Source organism: Gobio gobio (genome assembly GCF_949357685.1).
Source record: "Gobio gobio genome assembly, chromosome: 15".
NCBI lineage: Eukaryota > Metazoa > Chordata > Actinopteri > Cypriniformes > Gobionidae > Gobio > Gobio gobio.
This window is the reverse complement of record NC_137108.1, coordinates 9,863,054-9,886,218: the sequence shown is the minus strand read 5'-3', so window position 1 is coordinate 9,886,218 and position 23,165 is coordinate 9,863,054. Positions and strand designations below refer to the sequence as shown.

The following is a 23,165-nucleotide window of genomic DNA, read 5'->3' as shown; positions in this document are numbered from 1 at the left end:
GGCAGTTGTTGCCTAATGGTTAGAGAGTCAGACTTGTAACCCAAAGGTCACAGTGCGATACTCAATGGCGGCAGGAAACGACTGAGGTGCCCTTGAGCAAGGCGCCTAACCCCCAATCGCTCCCCTGGCACCACAGCAAATGGCTGCCCACTGTGATGCATTGACTTCCATAGTATTTTTTTTTTACCTACTAAGGAAGTCAATGGCTACCATCAACTGTCTGGTTACCGATATTCTTCAAAATAACTTATTTTGTGTTAAACACAATGTAAATACAAAGAAAAAAGTGTTCCATTAACCCAGAAACTGAAACATCAAATGGAAATGGAACAAGAGTTTACACTGGACTGTAAAACAAAGCACAAAGAGGGGCCTGCTCATTTCATGTCACTGAACAGGATAGATATTGTTCTGTAGATGCTCTTCAAGCAAAGCTGTTCTGTCATCCTCAGCTCCCATTGCTTTTCACCTTGAATTAGCATCTTCATATTCTCTGGCAGTCAGAGCTGTGATAGGACTGAGATGTTCAAGCTCAGCAGGAACAACAGGGGACGGATTTGAGGAGGTCTCGCTTTAATACACAGCTGCAGAGCTTGTGCTGGGATTTCTGTGATCACTCTGGCAAACTGCCTTCGATTCCTCCCATCTGTGCTCCCATTGTCAAAATATGATACAATAATCCAGATGTGAATAATACGGACATATAAAACGGACAGCCGTTTCTTGCTCTTGTTTCAGAGAGCAAGTGAATGAGAGGAAGATCTAGATATCTGGGACAGTAAAACACATTTAGGCCCTGTTTACACTTTTTTGGTTGATCAAATCACAAGTAGATGAGGGAGACACCCGTTTACACCTGGGCCCGTATTCTTAAATCTTCTAAGAATCATCTCAGAAAGCTCCTAATTTACCTTAAAAACTTCTATGGAGGAGTCTTAGCTTAAGAGTGAATCAGGACCGATCTGCAACTCTGAGCGAGGAAAATACAAAAACTTTTATCTTAGTGAGGAGGCGGGGCTGACCCCGTCGCTACGTATGATGACACAGTCATTTGAAGACTGCGATTGGTTGGTTGTCCAAGAAGGAAACGAGCGCTTTTAAGTATAGAGTCTATATAAACCTTCACTTTGAAATTACAGGCGTCATTTTGATCTAATGTGTAGTGTCTTATTGACCTCTTAAGCCTCTGAAAAGTCTGACAAAATAAGCTAGCACAATTTACATATGAACGCGTCCAGAGACGACGGAAGAACATACGGAGAGCCGATCTCGCAGAACGCTGTAAGTGCGTGTTAGAAATCAGGGCCCGTATTCATAAAGATTCTAAGAGTCCTCTCAGAAAACTCCTAATTTAGCTTAAAAACTTTTACATAGGAGTCTTAGCTTAAGAGCTATTCAGGACCGATCTGAGAGCAACTCTGAGCAAGGAAAATACAAAAACTTTTATCTTAGTGAAGAGGCGGGGCTGACCCCGTTGCTACGCATGACACAGTCTTTTGAAGACTGTGATTGGTTGGTTGTCCAAAAAGGGGAAAAAAGGAGCGCTTTTAAGTATAGGGTCTATTCTAAGCAAATTACAAGCGCAAATTGTCCTATTTTACCGTTCTCTCTCTCTCACTCACTCACTCACTCACACACACACACACACACACACACACACACACACACACACACACACACACACACACACACATTATATAAATGTATATAAATCATTTTATTATTTACCATGCTGTTAATTTCCTATAAGGTATTTGATTGGCTTAGAATTATAAACATTGTTCCACTCTTTCCAATTACTCTGATTGCTGGCATTGCTATTTAACTGGTGGTTTGAAAGTTGATTTTAATGCAACAAACATGATCCCTGCACGATCTAATCTATAGCGTCTTATTAAGTCACTGTCACCCATTGTCTGCAACACATTTCTTCTCCCTCTTCGTCTTTCTGCGCTGCTAAAGAAACTCTTAAGTCTCTTCAAAGTCCTCGTCCATGCTCCTAACAAATTTGAACTTAAGACCTCTTTTAAGGGTTAAGATGCTTTCTGAATTACTTTTTTCTTTACTAGGATTTTTTAGTAAATTTTAAGAGTACACGCCCACATTTCTCAGAATTTTCTTAGAATTTTGTCACTAGGAGCTACTCTTGGCATTAAGATTATTTATGAATACGGGCCCAGGAATGGTGCGAGAACATTGTGCTTGGTACGTTTTTCGTCTTCAAGCCAAACTTGGGTCTCCAGCTGACGAAGTTTAAATCGCATCTGGCTATCGTGCTTCCCGTAATGTTTATGAATTAGGTCAGTAGGCGGAGAGTAGACGGTCTTTTGTGGCTGTTCGACCACATGAGCGTTTACACTAACGCCCGTTTCACACATACTCCGTTCGCAGCGCGTATGCGGTACGTATTTTTTTCCGTACCCATATTAACGGATTACAGCTTTCACACTGCACGCGGATGCTGTCCGTCAGTCCGTTCCAGGTGCGGTGCATCTGCAGCAGTCCGGCGATCGTTTCCGTACCGAGTCTATTTTTTGCTGTGCTGCACTGCGGAATTAAAGTGACAGCACATTGTTCGCTTTAAAATAAACATGTACTGACGCGAAAATCTAGTAATTTTACCACAGATGCATATAATTTAAAGTCAACACATGGCTTTTTTTTCTCGGTTAAAGCAAGGAAACGACACCTTACCTGGCATTTAGGCAAACAAATTGAAATAAAGGAGAGCACGTACATTCCTGGAGGTGGAAAAACAAAGGTCTTTATGACCTGCTTTTAAAAGGGTTTAAAAACGAAAGAAAAGACGAGTCGGCTGTTTTTGTATAGCCTATTGTAAGTTTCTAATTTAAAATGTTTATAGGCTATAAGTTATATTTAAATGTTTTGCCACTTGCGTGAGCTAAATCTAAAGTAGCCTATATAAATATAAAGTAATGAATTGAATAAAACGTTGTTTAAATGTACTACTATAAAACGTGATATCTATGAAAGTGTAAACAAAGAGAATTGCAATTCTGACAAGCCATGTTCAGTAACAACTTTTGGATTGGAAATAAAAAAAATAATGAATAAATGTGGTGTTTGTGGTATACAACTGCGGATCAGTTGCGCGCTGCAAACACAGCATGTATGAAAGCACAACAGCGCGTGCTGCTCCTGCACCGCATACGCACCGCAACACGCACCGCATACGCACTGCAGACGGAGTATGTATGAAACGGGCGTTAGAAAGCAATCCAGTCTAATGCGTTTTTTTTTTACTTCCTCTGGAGTGGTCGAAAGTGGACAAGCTCAAAGCGTTTTAGACTCTGTTTACACCTGTATTTAGTGTCATTCACTTGTGATCCAATCAACTAAATCATCTTAACACCAGGTGTAAACAGGGGCCTAAGAATGTCTGGTGAATTTTCCAATACTCCCCAGTTTTAATAAACATATTAGGGTGTAAAATAAAAACATTTCTGTTTGAAGAGGTCTGTTCAACATCTGGCAGAGATGTTCTCGCCTGTCACTTCTCATCTCTATGATAATAACCAAGTATATCTTCAATTGTTTTCTAAGTGTCTGGTGTGATGGCAATAACAGTAGGATTGAGAACAGCAAACTTTGTTATAAAACATTACAAATTCTCATAAATAACAAATTAACTGCAAACATCAAGCGTATAGCATCAGTTCTGGCAGGTCACGTTAGTCAAACTCGCATCAGCTGTCTGTCAGCTGATCACGTTTACCTATAGGAATATGATGTCTATCACCGCATGCATATAAATATATAGCTCCTCAGTACTATCAGCAGCTATCGCGTTTCTCCAGAGCTCATTTACCCTCCTCCATCCCCAGCTCCTCCTCTTGTCAGTCAGGATTTGGTATTCTGATTTCCCTTGAATCAAACTAAATTCCTGAATCACGTTGTACATATAACATCAACTAGGCCTGTCGCGATAGTCAATAAATCGATTAATCGCACGATAAAAAAAATTAGCTCGATAATTTTTCCGGCCGCGATAATTTCCAGCGTCCGTTTTTATATCCATTTTTGCCGAGCGTTACATTATATGATCACGCTCTTATACATGTAAATGCTTCTAAGCGTGACAAAACAAGAGAATGCGCCATATGTCAATGTCCTGTCTGTGTGGCTTGCGTCTCATGTCAGCTAATCGAGGGACACTCTGACTGACACACACACACACTCAACGCAGACAGACTCGCATCAGTCTCCTGCTCACATCGAGTTCTCTTTTGCTCATGAACAAACAATAACAACAACACGGAGATTTTTTTGTATTCTCATAATAGGAGTCTTAAATTAGTTAAATAACATCTTAAATGAACTTAAAGAGTTGTGAGGAAATGAGATGCGCGGGACAGCGCGTGAGATCCGCGGCTGTTCTTAAAGCGACAGGAGCACTGATGATGCCTGTCATTAATGTCCATCAAAGAACAACGGGAACAGAGAAAATTTTAGCTTTAATGATGATTCATCTATATTTAATTTATTATTTATGCAGTTAAGAAAGGTGTTTGATAACTATTACATTTCTGTATATGTCTAACAGCGAAGGCACAGGTAAAAATAACATTTATTATAATGGGTTTATGTAAAGTTTGTTTTAAGTTCACTTAAATTAAAAGTTTTTGTTTTTTTTAAAGCCTAATAAATGTTGAAATTGGTAGCTTTCAGTTATACTGTAATGTAACGTCATTAATGTTTCATAGAGACATCAGTGATACTGGCCTTCATTCATAAAAACATGACAATACAACACATTTAAAATATGCTGTCAATAAATTGTTTCTACATTAATTTGGAAAGTAACTGAAATGATTACAATATCAAAATATTAACAACTTATTAATCGCGGTTAATTACAGAAAAAAATGCGATTAATTCTAAAAAATTTTAATCGATTCCCAGCACTACCTAAAACACAATCATCCGTTGCAGTTTTCCCAGCTGTTTATTCAAGTAAATTTTTTTGTTAACAGACTGAGGCCCCGTCCACACGAAGCCAGAACTTTCCCTATCCAATCTTTTTTTTTCCTCGTTTCAAGAAATATCTGCATACACACGAGAGCATGAAAACGGCTCAAAACGATGTAGTATACATGACAGGCCAGTATGTGGCGCTGTAATTCTGCCACAGAAATACACTAAAAATGGAGAAGAAGGGGTACGGCAACAGTCAGAGGTGAGGTAAAATCTCACAATAAAATAACAATAAATACATTTGCTACTTACCAGATGTGTTTTATTAACGCATACACCTACCCCAACCCTAAACATACCCTTACAATAATGCAAATACAGTAATTAAACAATGCAGTATTGATGTGCGCATGCCCAGTGCCCGTAGTTGTATTCCTTCAAGTCTTCCCCGCGCAGGACGTGGTGTGATGACATCACCGTTTCACAAAATATACGGATTGGCTGTACACACGAAACCGCAAGGGTGTCGTTTTCAGATTTATCCACTTTAGGACCCGGTTTCAAAAAATAGCGGTTTCAGTCTCCCAAAACACCGGATCCGTGTGGACGAAACAACAAATACGATAAAAAATATATACGTATACAGTGATACGCGTGATACTCCGTGTGGACGGGCCCTGAGAGTCCATTGCTTTTTTTGTTTTGGTTGTTTTGTTCATTTATTGTGGATATTTTAAATGCTTTCCATTTTCAGTGTTAAATAGTCTTTAGAAATACACGTTTATTGATCTTTGAAAATGTGTACCTGCATTATTATGCCATTATCATTATTTTAGATGAAAATGGTCTCAATTTATCGTCCAGCAAAATTTGTTATCGTGACAGGCCTAATATCAACATTAATTATATATGCACTACATTATGTTGGTTCTGTTGTGTTTACCCTAAGGGGGGTTATTGCTGCTCTCCCTGCTCTTATCCATGCTGGGCTGCATGGATGTGCAGGGAGTTCTTGCCCAGAACAGAACCATACCACCAATCCAAACTATATGCTAATAGTCAATCAATCATCTTTGACGATAGTGGTCCTGACAGAAGTAGAGTTTTCAAGATTTGATGTTTTTTAAATGTATTAGTAAGTTAGTAAATTGGAAGTTAAAGGGAAGTAAAAACTTTGCAAGTATATGTCAACTTATTCTACAAAACCTAAACCTAACCAAAAAGTCTACTAATACTCTAATGAGAGTTAGTCGACATGTGGTTTCAAAGCTGCTACAAAGTCGCAAAGTCTAAAGTGGAACAAAGTCTATAGACATAAAGTGTAACCTAAAAAAGTTCTGTTAGTTGCAGAATCCCCCTCATACAGATTGTTGGCATGTGACGCTAAAGCTAAAACAAACCAGACAGGTCATTATTATATCCATGGATCATAAACAGTGTCATTATTCTGTGCAACTGCCTTTTGGACTCATACAGCTTGTGAAGAACATCTATCCATTGCGTAATGTGTTATAATCCTTAATTTGTTCAGTATAACTATCATTGAGACTTCTGTCACAACGACAGGTCCTTTAATGCATTCATATCAACACGTATGTTTGATGTGTGTCACACAGGACATTTGCAAAGCCCTGTGGTGCCATCGGGTCGGAAGAAAATGTGAGACCAAGTTCATGCCGGCTGCCGAGGGCTCTGTCTGCGGTCCAGAGATGGTGAGTCACAATCACAGAAGTGTTCAGATGCATCTCACCTTAAAAAGAAATCAAGCTACACAGCTCAAGTGGCACAAAAGAAAAAACCAAATGGTCTGTTTCTTGTCATTGAAAGAGTTTAATCATTAACATCCACTCTGGTTATTTAGCCTGTGACATTATCCCTGCGGGGGAGAAAGCATTTAGTCGTTCTTTCAGATGGGTTTTTAACAGATGTCTAGTGTCTTAAATGAGTGTTTCCAGGGAGGCTGTGCAGAGAGAGGCTGGCGTAAATGCCAGCGGTTGAATGAGTGAACAATTTGTGCCGAGAGTCACGAAAACAAAATAGTGACGGTGATGTTCACAAGAGCTGAAGCTGAGGAGCTTCATATGAAAACTCTGTGTACTAGAAAAGGTTAAATTCGACAGGGCAGGGGAAACCCTTGTGAAAAAGAAGCGTGTTTTAATGTATTGAAACGAAAGCTGTGATAGTCTTTTCTGTCCTATTGTGGTGTATATCCGAGTGAAACGGCTTCTGGGAGAAGAAAAACATTTAGCACAGAACTTGATTTCATCCAGTTTGCAGGATATTTAGTCCCAAAGACATACGTCATGAAGAGAACATGGGGGAGTTAATGAGGGGAAGGTTAATGTTTTTAATAAAGGGATAGTTCTGCCAAAAATTGTCATCACTTACTCTCCCTCAAGTTGTTCCAAACCTGTATAAGTTTCTTTCTTCTGTTCAACACAATAAATAAAATAAAATATCAACACAAGATATTTTAAAGAATGTTGGTAACCAGACAGTTGACGGTAGCCAATGACTTCCATAGTATTTTTTTTCCTACTTTGGAAATCAATGGCTACCGTCAACTGTTTGATTACAGGCATTCTTTAAAATATCAGAACAGTCAAATAAAATATCAACAGAAGAAAGAAACTTGGTTTGGAACAACTTGCGGGTGAGTAAGTGATGACAGAATAAAAAATTTTGGATGAAATATGGAAGCTTGTTTCCGAAGCTTGTCAGAATTGTGTGATATAAAGTCAGAACTGTGTGATATAAAGTCAGAGTTGTGTGATATAAAGTTAGAGTTGTGAGATATAAAGTCAGAATTGTGAGATAGAAAGTCAGAATGGTGAGATATAAAGTCAGAATTGTGAGAAATAAAGTCAGAATTGTGTGATATAAAGTCAGAATTGTGAGATATAAAGTCAGAATTGCGAGTTATAAAGTCAGAATTGTGTATTGTGTGATATTTCCAATTCTGAGGGGGAAAAGAATTGCAAGTTTATATCGCACAATTCTGACTTTATATTTATATTTATTTATAAGTCAGGTATAAAGTTAGTTATAAACTCAAAATTCTGACTATGGAAGCTTGTATCTGCCATGGAATAAAACTATTTAAAAGATAATTGCAACTTTTTATCTCACAATTTTTACTTTTTTCCTCAGAATTGTGAGATATAAACTCGCAATTGCAAGCTATAAACTCAGAATTGAGTGAGAATTGTGAGTTATAGTCAGAATTGTGAGAAAAAAATATGAGAATTGCGAGATATAAACTTGTAATTGCGAGAAGAAAAAAAAGTCAGAATTGCAATGCCCAAAAACATTACATTAAGTTTGCACTTAAAGGGTTAGTTCACCCAAAAATGAAAATTCTGTCATTAATTACTCACCCTCATGTCGTTCGACACCCGTATGACCTCCGTTCATCTTCGGAACACAAATGAAGATATTTTAGTTGAAATCTGATGGCTCTGAAAGGCCTCCATTGGCACAATGCACGGTACACTCTCAAGACCCATAAAAGGTACTAAAGACGTCGTTACAAAGTCCATCTCACTACAGTGGTTCTAAAATAACTATATGGAGTGACGAGAATAGTTTTTGTGCGCAAAAAAAACACTAAATAACGACTTATATAGTGATGACGATTTCAAAACACGGCATCATGAAGCTTCGAAGCGTTATTCGAATCATGATTCGGATCGCGTGTCAAACTGCTGAAATCGCGTGACTTTGGCGATCCAAACTGCTGAAATTTGGTGATCCAAACTGCTGAATCGACTCACTGATTCATAACGCTTCCAAGCTTCATGATGCCGTGTTTTGAAATCGTCATCACTATATAAGTCGTTATTTAGGGTTTTTTTGCGCACAAAAACTATTCTCGTCACTCCATAAAGTTATTGTAGAACCACTGTAGTGAGATGGACATTGTAACAACGTCTTTAGTACCTTTTAAGGGTCTTGAGAGTGTACCGTGCATTGTGCTAATGAACTAAAATATCTTCATTTGTGTTCTGAAGATGAACGGAGGTCTTACGGGTGTCGAACGACATGAGGGTAAGTAATTAATGACAGAATTTTCATTTTTGGGTGAACTAACCCTTTAAGTATATCCTTTGAAAATATATTATTTCCATAATAAGTACTCTTTTTTAAAAGTATGCTAAAATGCACTTCTTTTTCACAATAAAAAATGAGATCAAATTAATGAATGTGTATGCAGTTACAGACTGTTTGACACTGCATCAGCATATGTGTTTTTATACGGTCGGTCTGTCATCTCAGCTCATCTCTAAACTCATCCAAGTGCTTTAATCGAATTTCAAGCTAAAGACGTGTGTGGTGTGGATCAGGTTTTACAATGGAACTTTTGCAGTTCAAACTACAAAAAAGTGTCAGATACACCAACCACACAAATAAACAGACAGACCACAGATCGCTGCTATGTTAGTCAGTGTTAACTGTTAGATACAGTATTCGTCATTGCTCTCCTCCCTCTCTCGTCGTCCCTTAGGATGCCTTTCCACTGATTCAGGCCCTTCACAGCAGATTGGGTTTAATGAGCTCATGCGGGCCTGGGCTGACCTCCTGGGCCGTCTCTTCACTAACTTACGTTACTGAAGTATGTATGGGGCATTAGGGTAATTACAGACCCATCCTGGGGTGCAGGAACAAGAGCACTTCTCTTACAAACACACTCTCTTGTTCCAGCGCGTGTCGTCTCTGGCTGATACGGAGGCGTTCGCTGGTGGTCTGAGATGTTTTTCACATGTGTTCTTCGAGGCTCTTGGAGGTGTTCGGTTTGTGATATATTAAACACGACAGTTTCATCTGAGTGAGAGCCAGTGACGGTACGCAGCACTAATGATGACAGCCTACACTAGGAATCCTGACAATCTGCTTGCAGGAAATATCAGCTCCATCCCATGAGTTTCAGTTACACAGAGGGTGTGAAGAGCACTGGACTGGGACTATCATTCATTCAGTCTTTAACCTCTCACACAAGAGTTGAATTAGATGGAATGGTCCCTGATGGGAATTCTAATGAATCTGTGAAGCTGGGCCATTCAAACAATAATTTAATCACCTTCGTGTTGTTCCAGACCTTTACAAAACTTCCGTCAGTTGAACACAGAGGGTGAATTTTCAGAAAACAAATCTCTCCATCGAGCTGTCCATCATAATGTGTGACTCACAATATGCACAATATTTCACTTAGGGCTGCATGATTTATTAAAAAATATTGTGATTATATATCAGTATGGCAAGCAAGTGAGCAAGCAATGAATGCATGAATTAATAAAATTATTACATTTAAATCTAGATAATACTAAATGAAAGCAAAATATGAAATATTACTATCGTAATATTTCACTGTAAAATAAAATAAAAATATGTATGGTTGTCTTCATTTCTTCATTTTCAAACTTTAAAGATTCTCTTTTCTTGTTAAGCGCTTCTTGTTACAAGTATGTGAAGATGATTGATGTATATTGCATTACCAAATGCATATCAAAGCAGTCAATAGACCAAAAGGAACTAATATATTTGTTGTCAATTATCAGACTATTCCTCACAATGCTGTTAAATATACTTTGTGTATCATATGAACCTTTTTTATGATAGTTTTATTGGGCTTGTTTTGTCATTTTGAAAATGTAAGTTCATTATATGGAAAAGAGCAGAAATTCTATTCTTTAATAAATCACCTTTTGTGTTCATACTGTCAGGTTTAGTTTCATTGTCATGGGTTTTCTTTGTCTCTGTTTTGTGTGTAAACTGTGTTTGTTGCTGTCAGTCCCGTATGGATTAATAACTCACAAGTCGATTGCCTAACCCTCTTGGCCCCAATGGTTCCTTCCAGCCTCCAAAATCCTTTGTCGCCGCTGGTCCTGCCCAGCTCCAAGTCTCCACTCTGCTGCACTGATCCACCCTGGGGTTTCCAGTCTTCATCTCCGCCTTGGCAAGGATCCCCTGGATCCACCTTGGGCAGCCGAGCCTGTAACCCCACCTCAGCCCGTTGACCAGTTGGCTCCACCTTTGCTCCTCGCCCCCTCATTTCCATCTGGGATCATCGTCCTCACACCTCCACCGGGCTCCCTCGTCCCTCTGGCTCCACTTTGGTCAGTCGTTGCAATGCCTGCACCACAAACTTCCGGTCCTTTAGCTGCGCCTTGTCTCTCAACCCCTTCGGCTCCATCGGCCTCCTCCATCTCTCTGGCTCTACCTCAGTCCTCAGTCACACCGGCTTTGCCTCAGTCAATCAGTACTCTGGCTCCACCTCAGCTGCTCGTCCTCATGTATCCGCCTTGGTCTCCAGGTCCTGCGGTGTCGACCAGTCTTTTCGACTTTGCCTTGGCTCCGCCGCTGTCAGTCGATTTCGCCTGGAGCCTACACCAAGGTTCCACCATGACTACTCCCTACATTGGTTCCACCATGGGCCCTCAGCCTGATAGAACGGTTTGGGGTCACTCCCTGGCTCCTCCCCTTGTCCATGGTTGTCCCATATGCCAGCTCTGCGCCCACCTCCAGAGCTCCCTCCCTCCCTCCTCTGTTGAATATTGTTTCTTGTTACGGCGTCAGGATGCGTCTTCCAGGAGGGGGGTGTAATGTCAGGATTATGTTTAGTTTCATTGTCTTCTCTTTAGGTTTTAGTCAGTTTTCTTTGTCTCTGTCTTACCATATGTGTGAAGGCTGTTCCATTGCAATTTTTTGGATTACCCTGTTTATGCCATTGAGTTAAAGTAGCTTGAAGTAGCAAGTTTCCTCACCTCCTTCATCTTCCTCTGCAACTCTACGTGACACACATGTTTGGAACAACATAAGTGTGAGAAAATGATGATGGAATTTAAAGATCATTATTGCTCAGACTGATGTGTGTGTTACTGTGTGTTTGCAGTGGTGCCGTCGTGGTCAGTGTGTAAAGCAAGGTGATGAAGGTCCTAAACCAGTGAATGGTCAGTGGTCATCCTGGTCTGGGTGGTCCAGCTGCTCAAGAACATGTGAGAGTGGAGTGACCTACAAAGAGAGACACTGCAGCAGCCCCAGGTACATTCAGACCTGCCGTCGTGTGAAGTATCAGACAATCAATGTGGAGTGAGAGGGTCTCCAGTTAAGGCTTATTCATGAAAAGTTTAACATTGTGGCATGAAAAACATACACAACAGGATTTTAAACAAAACAAAATGCACAATTAATTACAGTAGCTAATGTTTTTGGGATATTGCATAAGGAGCTGCTGGATGGAAATGCAAAGATGTGCATACATTATAAAAATGTGCATAAGAAAAATACACTGTTTAAGTCGTTTTTTTTAATCTTATAAGAAAACATGCATATAAATTACAATGGAAACACAATTACAGAATAAATTCCTCAATTCACATTAAAAAAATCATGTGACTTTGTGCGATTGGACGTCACAACTGGACTAACCAGTGGTCCAGTCTTTTTGCACAGCATCTGAAATGTTTTTTTGGTTGTTCTGAAATGCCTGAGCAAAGTTTGTCATCAAAGTTGATCGGTATAATTCCCTCCCAGAACTGTCTTACACAACTGCATTCCCAAACAGCAGGCATCTGCCTCTGAAAGCAAGATAATGCATTTATTTCAAGTAATTTATTATCTATGAAATTTATTATACACAGTGGGTTAGGGTTAGGGTTAGGGTTAGGGTTAGATAACACATAATTTATAAATAAACTGCATTTTTCTATCCTGATTTTAGCCCTTTGGCTTAAATGCTCTGTTTGAAGGAGCATGTCTGCTGTGAGACTTCAGTATAAACGCCCACTGTTGTGATTGGCTGACATCTTTGCATTTGAATTGTGTATTACATTTTGAATACTTTTACTACGTTTTTTTTACTATTACAGCTGTCGAGATTAACAAATCGTGAAAGTGTTGATTATAGCATTATTTTAGATATTTTCCCATCACGTGAAAGTCTGCAGTGATGAGCATTGAGTACACAGATAGTCTTGTTGATGGCGTGAATGCAGTGATCTCGGCATTGCAACGCTATTTCTCTCACAAAATGCTTTCACCACAACTAACAGCAAACACGACATCGATGTGAATACAGTAAGAGCTTCGTTGTGCAGCATAACAGCGTCATTCATTATAATGGCAGTTTAGGCAAGTGTGCAGATACACTCGCGACGTGTGATTGACAGCTTTGAACATTATAAAGAGAGCGTTCTCTGTAGTCTAATCACCTTTTTACTAACATATTTGTTTCATACTACTAAGAGAAACAATGTGAAGTTGATCATTTAGTCACTGGCTTGATTCACTGATGCATAAACAGTATTAAACGATTTAGAAAGAAAGTCTGTGTGAACTTGAATAATTAGCTACACATCAGATATCACTGATCACAGATCAGGCATTAATGAACACTGTTACTCACTGTTTGTGGCGGTGCTGTTGAATCCATTTCGTAAAAGTCTTTTTGTAAAGCCTGTGCTGACATTGCGACTGAATTAAATGTAAAAAAAAATAAGCTGAATCCATTTTCTCCAAATTATCTGGGCGGGCAAAGCAGAGAAAGGGGAGGTAACCTTTCCCTGTATGACGGCATACAGGGAAGAATCCAGAATGGCCCATCTGAGCTTTAATTTTCTCAAAGGCAGATATACCCAGGATACCCAGGGCTTGGTTTACACCTATCGCCATTTCTAGCCACTGGGGGACCATAGACAGGCTAGGGGAACTCATATTAATGTTAAAACACTCATAAAGTGACATTTTCATGCCATGGGACCTAGCTACTGCTAAACATAGCTAATGAGTCTGATGTATCTTATCGGAATGAATGAAATATCAACTTTACTGTTCAAAATTTAAAGAAATTAATATGTTTATTCAACAAGGATGCATTAAATGTATTAAAAGTGACCATAAAGGCAATTATAATGTTACAAAATCATAAATGCTGTTCTGAATATTCTATTCATCAAAGAACTGTGGAAAAAATGTGACACTGAAGACTGGAGGAATGATGCTGAAAATTCAGCTTTGCCTGCACTGGAATAAATTGCATGTATTGCAACTATATTCAAATAGGAAACATTTATAAATTACAAATAGAAGCTATTTTTAATTGTAATATTGTTTAACAATATTACTGTTTTTACTGTGTTTTTGATCAAATAAATGAAGGCTCTTTGAGCATTTTTTAGATGTTGCAAATTTCATATCCATTTCATTATTATCCATTTATTTATTTAGAGTTTTGTGGCAAGTTTTGCTACTAAAAAAGTGTTTTCAGACTTGGTTTGAAACAAGGAGCTCTATAATAGTGGAGTTATCTATCTGTTCTCATGGCAAGCACAGAACTCTTAAGACGTACCAGCTTTTAATTTCTCTTATCTTTGCTCATGGAACCACAGCACAGTATCAGCCAATCACCAGAGCCTTAGATTTCATGAAACTCAGAAACAGAACTGGAGACAGTGGGATCCGTTTGATCCATCTCTTATGAAACAAGTTCTACATGAGTTTTCATTTCCCACAAGCAGGAATATAATAAGCACTGCTGCATGGAAAATTGCTGGCATTGCAAGTGGGTTTGATTCCTGCACTGATAATTGTTCATCTTGTTCGTGATATGTTGCTTTATGCACTGCTGCACTTTATATACAAAAACTTCCCTCTGCAGAAATGTAATTTTAAGCGTCAAGAAAACTGATTCCTTGTCAATGTAGAATGACATGTTAATTTTATTGGCAATGCATCTCATTACTACAACAAACATTACAGCCACTTGGCAACCATGAGTGATGAAGTTGCTGTCAGTTCTAACAGCCTGTCACGTAAATCAGGAAGTCTCATCCTAGTTCTGTCTTATGATCTGTTTTTTCCCTGTCTTTTCTTCTCTCTCAGGCCAATGTATGGCGGCCGGTTTTGCGAGGGCTCGTCTCGCTCTTATAAACTGTGTAACACTGCTGACTGTCCTCAGAACGTCGTGGACTTCAGAGCTGCTCAGTGTGCCGAGTTCAACAGCAAGCCCTTCCGCGGATGGTACTACAAGTGGAAACCCTACACACGTGTGGACGGTTGGTCTAAACATGTATTTTTATTGGTTGATGGAATGTATAAAAGAAATGAGCTGATGCATTTGACACAGCTCTGGATGAAAACATTATTTATGAAGTTAGAATGAAGTGAAGTATGTTCAGATATTCGCCCCCTTGAATTTTTCACATTTTGTTTCTGTTACAACTAAATGTGTCTTCCTTCCACCACACAATAAATTCCACACATTTACGCACCAGAAAGAACATTAATGTCTCTGGAGCAAAATTCTTTTTCACCCCCTAAAGTCATTACTTACATGGTCCATTAGAAAAGATCACAGTCATGCATCTTCTTACAGGTACGACTGGAATCTCTAAGCACAATGTATCTTGAGATGAAGAAAGTTGGTTCATATTCTACCACAGATCTGAGATATTTCAAGCCATTTCATAGTTTTTCCATGTGCTTTGGGTCATTGTTGTGCTGATAAGACACTTAAAGGGTTAGTTCACCCAAAAATGAAAATTCTGTCATTAATTACTTACCCTCATGTCGTTCGACACCCGTAAGACCTCCGTCCATCTTCGGAACACAAATGAAGATATTTTAGTTGAAATCTGATGGCTCTGAAAGGCCTCCATTGGCACAATGCACGGTACACTCTCAAGACCCTTAAAAGGTACTAAAGACGTCGTTACAAAGTCCATCTCACTACAGTGGTTCTACAATAACTTTATGGAGTGACGAGTATAGTTTTTGTGCGCAAAAAAACCCTAAATAACGAGTTATATAGTGATGACGATTTCAAAACACGGCATCATGAAGCTTCGAAGCGTTATGAATCAGTGAGTCGATTCAGCAGTTTGGATCGCCAAATTTCAGCAGTTTGGCGGTTTGACACGCGATCCGAATCATGATTCGACTCACTGATTCATAACGCTTCGAAGCTTCATGATGCCGTGTTTTGAAATCGTCATCACTATATAAGTCGTTATTTAGGGTTTTTTGCGCACAAAAACTATTCTTGTCACTCCATAAAGTTATTGTAGAACCACTGTAGTGAGATGGACTTTGTAACGACGTCTTTAGTACCTTTTAAGGGTCTTGAGAGTGTAAAGTGCCAATGGAGGCCTTTCAGAGCCATCAGATTTCAACTAAAATATCTTCATTTGTGTTCTGAAGATGATCGAAGGTCTTACGGGTGTCGAACGACATGAGGGTAAGTAATTAATGACAGAATTTTCATTTTTGGGTGAACTAACCCTTTAATGCAGATCTTTGGGTGACTGAGAAAGTTCTCATGAAGGGTCTTTCTGTATTTGGCTCCATCCATGTTTTCCTAGTTTTTTATTCGCTTTTGTACTATTTTCACAAGCAAGGTGTACATTTTCAAAACTCATAATGCTAATATCACAACAGATCATCAAAAGTGCACTTTTTTCAAACATTTCAGCATATTTTTAATTGTGTTAGTTAGTACAATCCACAAAGTATCCTTTTCACTACACAGAATAAGTGTTTCATCTTTAAAAAATTTTCATTCACAATATCTGCCTTTCTTAAAGCTCTTATTGTCAAACTTTTGATTTGCATCTCTTCTCGTTCAGTTTAATACATTTGTCTATTATTTAATCCAACTGATCTTAATGGTTAATCAATTAATCATATTCATATAGAGTTTGTACAGTATAAAAATCATAATGTCTATGGATTGTGTGTGTGTTGGGGGGGGGGGGGTCGTGGTAAGTGGGACAATTTTTGAATAGAGCAGAATTGAGTAGTGGAAGGAAGGAAGTGGAAATAGTCAGTGACGGTGTAACATCAGACTGAGCAAAAATCAGAAGAAGGGAGACAGATGGTATCAAATATAACATTTTACATTACAGTATGTATGCCATGCAGTGGCGTAACTTTACTTTGAAAAGTGTTGGGGACACCGCACAACTCGTTTTGCTATGTGTTTATTTAATACGGTGACGCATTGCTGCCACATACATATTATTTTTCCACTCAATTATGTAGTAATAACGAGATCTTATGTCGTTTTAACAACATCTTTTCTCGTAATAACGAGATCTTGTGTCCTAAAAACGACATCATTTTCTCGTAATAACGAGATCGTATGTTGTTAAAACGACAGATTTTTCTCGTTAAAATGACGTATATTTTCTCCTAATAAGGGCATGTCTTGTGTAGTGATGTGTATGTCTGTATCCATATTAGATAATTTATTTAGCCCATGCCTTTGTCACACTTGTTTGAATAGCAGAAGCAAGCTCAGCGTAAAATATATCATCCGCTGCCTGTATCAGTGGCAGTGCCCATAGCACGATATTGTTGTAGCCTAATTTATTGATGAAGCCGATAGTTCTTAACAGCCATGGGTAGCAGGTGCCATGGACCAATCATGATTAGCCTGAGTGGCGTAACTTTAACCTAATGATGGACCCCGGTGCAGCCACAAATATAATAACTATCTATAAGGCCTACTGTAATTAAGACATTCTAGAAATGTATTAAAAAGAAATACGCTTTCAGCCTTACTCAATGGCCTCGATAACAGGCCAGTGGGTTCAATCCATTCCCGGTGTTCTTATTTTGCTTCCGATGTATTAAATATACAGGCAATTAGTTTATGAAACCTTGATCAAAATTAAAATACAATTCACTTTTCATCATCAACATATAAAAATTAAAACAATAATATAATAGGCTAATATTTAAACATATAGCCTAACTATGAATCTAAATAGGCTACGTTTTGCAAGTAGCCTACTCCACTCCAAACGCTTCAAAAATGTATTTTGTTTATTAAACGCAAAGTTTTTAATTTCAAATTTAATTTCTAAATTCAGTTCATATTTCCAAAAAACGAAATTCCGGGCCAAAATAACGAAGTGGTAAATAAAACTGCAACAATGAAAAATATTAAAGAATTTGCGGGTGCTTTCGTCGGCATGAGTAAGATAGGCTATAAGACGCGCAATATGTCTGGAGACATGGAGTGGGGTCAGACATGATTTCTATTGAGTGTTGTTTTGCAGAAATCATTTCTTTAAAGTGAATTTCGTTTTCTATAAGTTGTATTTTAATTTTGATCAAGGTTTCATAAACTAATTGCCTGTATATTTAATACATAAGAAGCAAAATAAGAACGCCGGGAATGGATTGACGTGCGTAACGAACCCACTGGCCTGTTTCCGCGGCCTTTGAGTAAGGCTGAAAGCGTCTTTCTTTTTAATACATTTCTGGAATATATGTATTACAGTATAGGATACAATATATTACAGTAGGCCTAATATAGAGTTATGATATTTGTGCACCGGGGTCCGTAATTTCTAGGTTAAAGTTATGCCACTGATGCGAACATGAGCGGTCCATGGCACCTGTTACCCTTAACGAAATGGTAAAACTTTGAGTTACCATCATGCAAATTCAAACATTTCGCTCATCTCTGTATGTGGCCCGCTGGCAGCAATGCGTCACAATAACCTGGCGTATATGTAAAAGTCAATCATTCTTTACAGTTTATGTTTGGACAGAAGACGAGTTCTTTATTAAACTTTTTGCTGTGTCATAACTGTATCACACCTTTTGATAACACACTGAATACTATTACAAACATCATGGATTCAATTACATAAATTAGGTAATGTAAGTGTATTTTCTAATGAGGCATATGTAGCCTGTGTTACTGTAGATACTGTAGATAATTCAGCACAGAGGGAGATTTAAAACATTTATCTTGCATTGTTTGCTGTTGGATGAACTGATAATTAAAAGTACTAAACTGAAAGAAGATCACACTGTTGTGTTTCGGTGATTAAACCAAAGGTTCTCGTCACATATTGTAACAATCTTGTGTTTGAAACAATGGTTATGTGGACTGAAAATATGTGCAACAGTTTGGATTTTTGTACTAAGAGTTTTGAAAATGTACACCTTACTTGTGAAGATAGCACCAAAGCGAATGAAAAAACTGTAAATGGCAACAAGCTTTTCAGTTCCTCCCAAAAACACCCCCAATGTATGATGCTGCCATCTCTTCCATTCTTGATGACTTTGCTGCTTAGGAAATGTTACCAGTTCCAAATTTTAGTTCGTTCTGAAACCACATTTCTTATCAACATTACAGATTTTAGATTTACTGCTAGAGTTTAGACTGTGAATGGGGCTTCTTATTGCCACGGTATTTCCCTCTGATTTTAAAGTTCATGGTGGTTAATGGTGGGGGATTGGGTTATCATGGCAGTGTTCGTAGTGCCTCTAGGAAGATTCAGAGCTTTTTCAGTCTCTCTATAATCATTTCCAGCTGTTTTCCAACTTCATCTCGAAGTTCCTTGGGCTTCATTAGTTGTGAGACTTACCGAGTCAGTGATATTTGGTGTGCTTTCAGACAATTGAACACAGATGGATTTGAAACCAACACAGTTGTACCTGGTTAATGTATTTTGTGTGATTTCAGAGTTCATTCCTAGTGTGATTGATTAGGCTATGCAAACCAAGCAGGACAAAATATTATAAATTAAGATAGTTATTCTATGTAAATATGCTATAGTTTCACAAAGTCAGAGCAGGAACTAATGAGGGGTGAATACTTTGAATTCACTGGCCACTGATTATAGTTTCATTTTAGATTCCTGAAAGGAAACTGATGGTGTAAATGCATATGAGATTTTCTGAGATCTCAGAGCTTGGACATTGTGTTCAATGAACTGTCTGATATTCCTGTGTGTGTGTGTGTGTCCTGGTATTCCCTACATTATGGGGACCAATTGTCCCCACACATATAGTAATACCAGTACATTTTGACCTTGTGGGGATATTTGTTGGTCCCCATGAAGAAACAAGCCTATAAATCAAAAAATCAAAAAAAAAAGTTTTTCTAAAATAGCAGAAAGTTGTCTGTGATGGGTAGTTTTAGGGATAGGGCTAGTGTAGGGTAAACAGTTTGTACAATATAAAAATCATTATGTCTATGGAATGTCCCCATAAAACATGAAAACCCAACGTGTGTGTGCATGTGTGCGTATGTGTGTTGTTCCAGATCAAGACGTGTGTAAGCTGTACTGCTTCGCTGAAGGTTACGACTTCTTCTTCGCCCTCTCCAGTAAAGTAAGGGATGGGACGCTCTGCACACAGGACAGCGCAGATGTCTGCATTGATGGCATTTGTGAGGTAAAGTACAATATTCACGATTTTCAGTTTGTGATACTGTATAACCTGAGGTTTTAAGTAATTGTCTCTGTTGATATTATAAGTATAGATACTGTCTGTCCGTAGTCTAGTGACTTGCAAGTAACTGAGTGATGTGATAGTAACTCTCAGCTCTGTTGAATGCAAAACATTCTTCACTCAGGCTTGTTCTATTCTCTATCCAGTGGTTTGTTCTGAATTGTAATACATGACTACTATAATAAAAGCATCTCTCAGTTGTGCTTTAACTGGGGGGTCTTCTCTGATAATGGACTACTGACACAGTTTGTGTGTTATCATTAGAGCCAGAGTTTTTTAAGAGGGATCATCTGTTGTGAATTCTCACAGTGCTTGGTTTTATGTTTTCTTCTGCTGTGGAAATCCCTGTTGAGGCAGATCGACCAAATGCATTTCATCTCAGTTTAGTTCAGAAAACTGAAAAAAATAGAAAACGTCTTTCTGGAGAGACTCTCCTCCAGAACACACATCAGTTTCACATTGCGTGTTTGCAGCGAGAGAGCCAACTGCAATTCTTTTCCATTAAATTTGACTTCAGCATCTGCATTTCACTGACAACATTTTAGATCCGCCATTATATTAAAAGAGAAATTGTGGTAGTATGAAATAGTGACACGTTGCAATTGTAGTTCAGTGGATTCAGTTTAAATAAACAGTAATAATGAATAAGCTGAGTCATTTGTCATTTCATGTTTTAGATTATACATGAGTTGATGACATAAGTAGTTTGCACTGAAAACATTACAGAAAGAATATTTTTACACACTGCACATGAACATACAAGAGAACTATTTAGCTGAGCGCATTTGATCTCTGTGGATTTCATACAGTTTGAGACATCTTGTACTTCTTTATTAATGTTTACATTTGAGCGTGTTTCTGATAAACCTGTATTTACCTGATGGCCGCAGGCACATGTGCAGGTTTATTCTCACACACTGTGTTATTACTATAAGTTCGATCAGATTTGGACATTACAGAACGGGCTGATATCTGAGTTGGTGAGATGGTTTTTTTAATAATTAATCCACTTATTTCCACCAGTTTGATCCATTTAAGGGTGCGTTTCCCGATCATCGAACATGCTGATTAACTACCATAGTACAATAGCCTGACAATCCAGACCCACATCAAGATGTTGGGTCTGGGAACTACGGTGGTCCAGTAGTGCACAACACAACGAAATATAAAAAGCAAACATAAGTTCACAACACAACGAAATATAAAAAGCAAACATAAGTTCACAACACAACGAAAACAAGCCACAACACAACGAAAAAGCCACAACACAAATAAATCAAGCCACAACACAACGGAAACAAGCCACAACACAACGAAATCAAGCCACAACCCAACGGAAACAAGCCACAACACAACGAAAAAGCCACAACACAATGAAAAAGCCACAACACAACGGAATCAAGCCACAACACAACGAAAAAGCCACAACACAACGAAATCAAGCCACAACACAACGGAAACAAGCCACAACACAACGGAAACAAGCCACAACACAACGAAAAAGCCACAACACAACGAAATCAAGCCACAACACAACGGAAACAAGCCACAACACAACGGAAACAAGCCACAACACAACGAAAAAGCCACAACACAACGAAATCAAGCCACAACACAACGAAAAAGCCACAACACAACGAAATCAAGCCACAACACAACGGAAACAAGCTACAACACAACGGAAACAAGCCACAACACAACGAAATCAAGCCACAACACAACAAAATCAAGCCACAACACAACGAAAAAGCCACAACACAAATAAATCAAGCCACAACACAACGGAAACAAGCCACAACACAACAAAATCAAGCCACAACCCAACGGAAACAAGCCACAACACAACGAAAAAGCCACAACACAATGAAAAAGCCACAACACAACAGAATCAAGCCACAACACAACGAAAAAGCCACAACACAACGAAATCAAGCCACAACACAACGGAAACAAGCCACAACACAACGAAAAAGCCACAACACAACGAAATCAAGCCACAACACAACGAAAAAGCCACAACACAACGAAATCAAGCCACAACACAACGGAAACAAGCCACAACACAACGGAAATGGCACAACACAACGAAATCAAGCCACAACACAACGGAAACAAGCCAAAACACAACGAAAACAAGCTACAACACAACGAAAAAGCCACAACACAAATAAATCAAGCCACAACACAACGGAAACAAGCCACAACACAACGGAAACAAGCCACAACACAACGAAAAAGCCACAACACAACGAAATCAAGCCACAACACAACGAAAAAGCCACAACACAACGAAATCAAGCCACAACACAACGAAAAAGCCACAACACAACGAAATCAAGCCACAACACAACGGAAACAAGCCACAACACAACGGAAACAAGCCACAACACAACAAAATCAAGCCACAACACAACAAAATCAAGCCACAACACAACGAAAAAGCCACAACACAAATAAATCAAGCCACAACACAACGGAAACAAGCCACAACACAACAAAATCAAGCCACAACCCAACGGAAACAAGCCACAACACAACGAAAAAGCCACAACACAATGAAAAAGCCACAACACAACAGAATCAAGCCACAACACAACGAAAAAGCCACAACACAACGAAATCAAGCCACAACACAACGGAAACAAGCCACAACACAACGGAAACAAGCCACAACACAACGAAAAAGCCACAACACAACGAAATCAAGCCACAACACAACGAAAAAGCCACAACACAACGAAATCAAGCCACAACACAACGGAAACAAGCCACAACACAACGGAAATGGCACAACACAACGAAATCAAGCCACAACACAACGGAAACAAGCCAAAACACAACGAAAACAAGCTACAACACAACGAAAAAGCCACAACACAAATAAATCAAGCCACAACACAACGGAAACAAGCCACAACACAATGGAAACAAGCCACAACACAACGAAAAAGCCACAACACAAAGAAATCAAGCCACAACACAAC

The 23,165-nt window shown here is 38.8% G+C and overlaps 1 protein-coding gene across 1 annotated transcript in view; it reads left to right on the top strand.

Annotated features, from left to right (window-relative positions):
- adamts16 (ADAM metallopeptidase with thrombospondin type 1 motif, 16) overlaps positions 1–23,165 on the top strand; it is a 125,109-nt gene that overhangs the window by 40,502 nt on the left and 61,442 nt on the right. The window contains exons 11-14 of the mRNA XM_079837961.1: positions 6,552–6,647; positions 11,825–11,973; positions 14,812–14,984; positions 19,994–20,124. Coding sequence (XP_079694087.1) covers positions 6,552–6,647; positions 11,825–11,973; positions 14,812–14,984; positions 19,994–20,124 — 549 coding nt within the window. The remainder of the gene's footprint in view (positions 1–6,551; positions 6,648–11,824; positions 11,974–14,811; positions 14,985–19,993; positions 20,125–23,165) is intronic.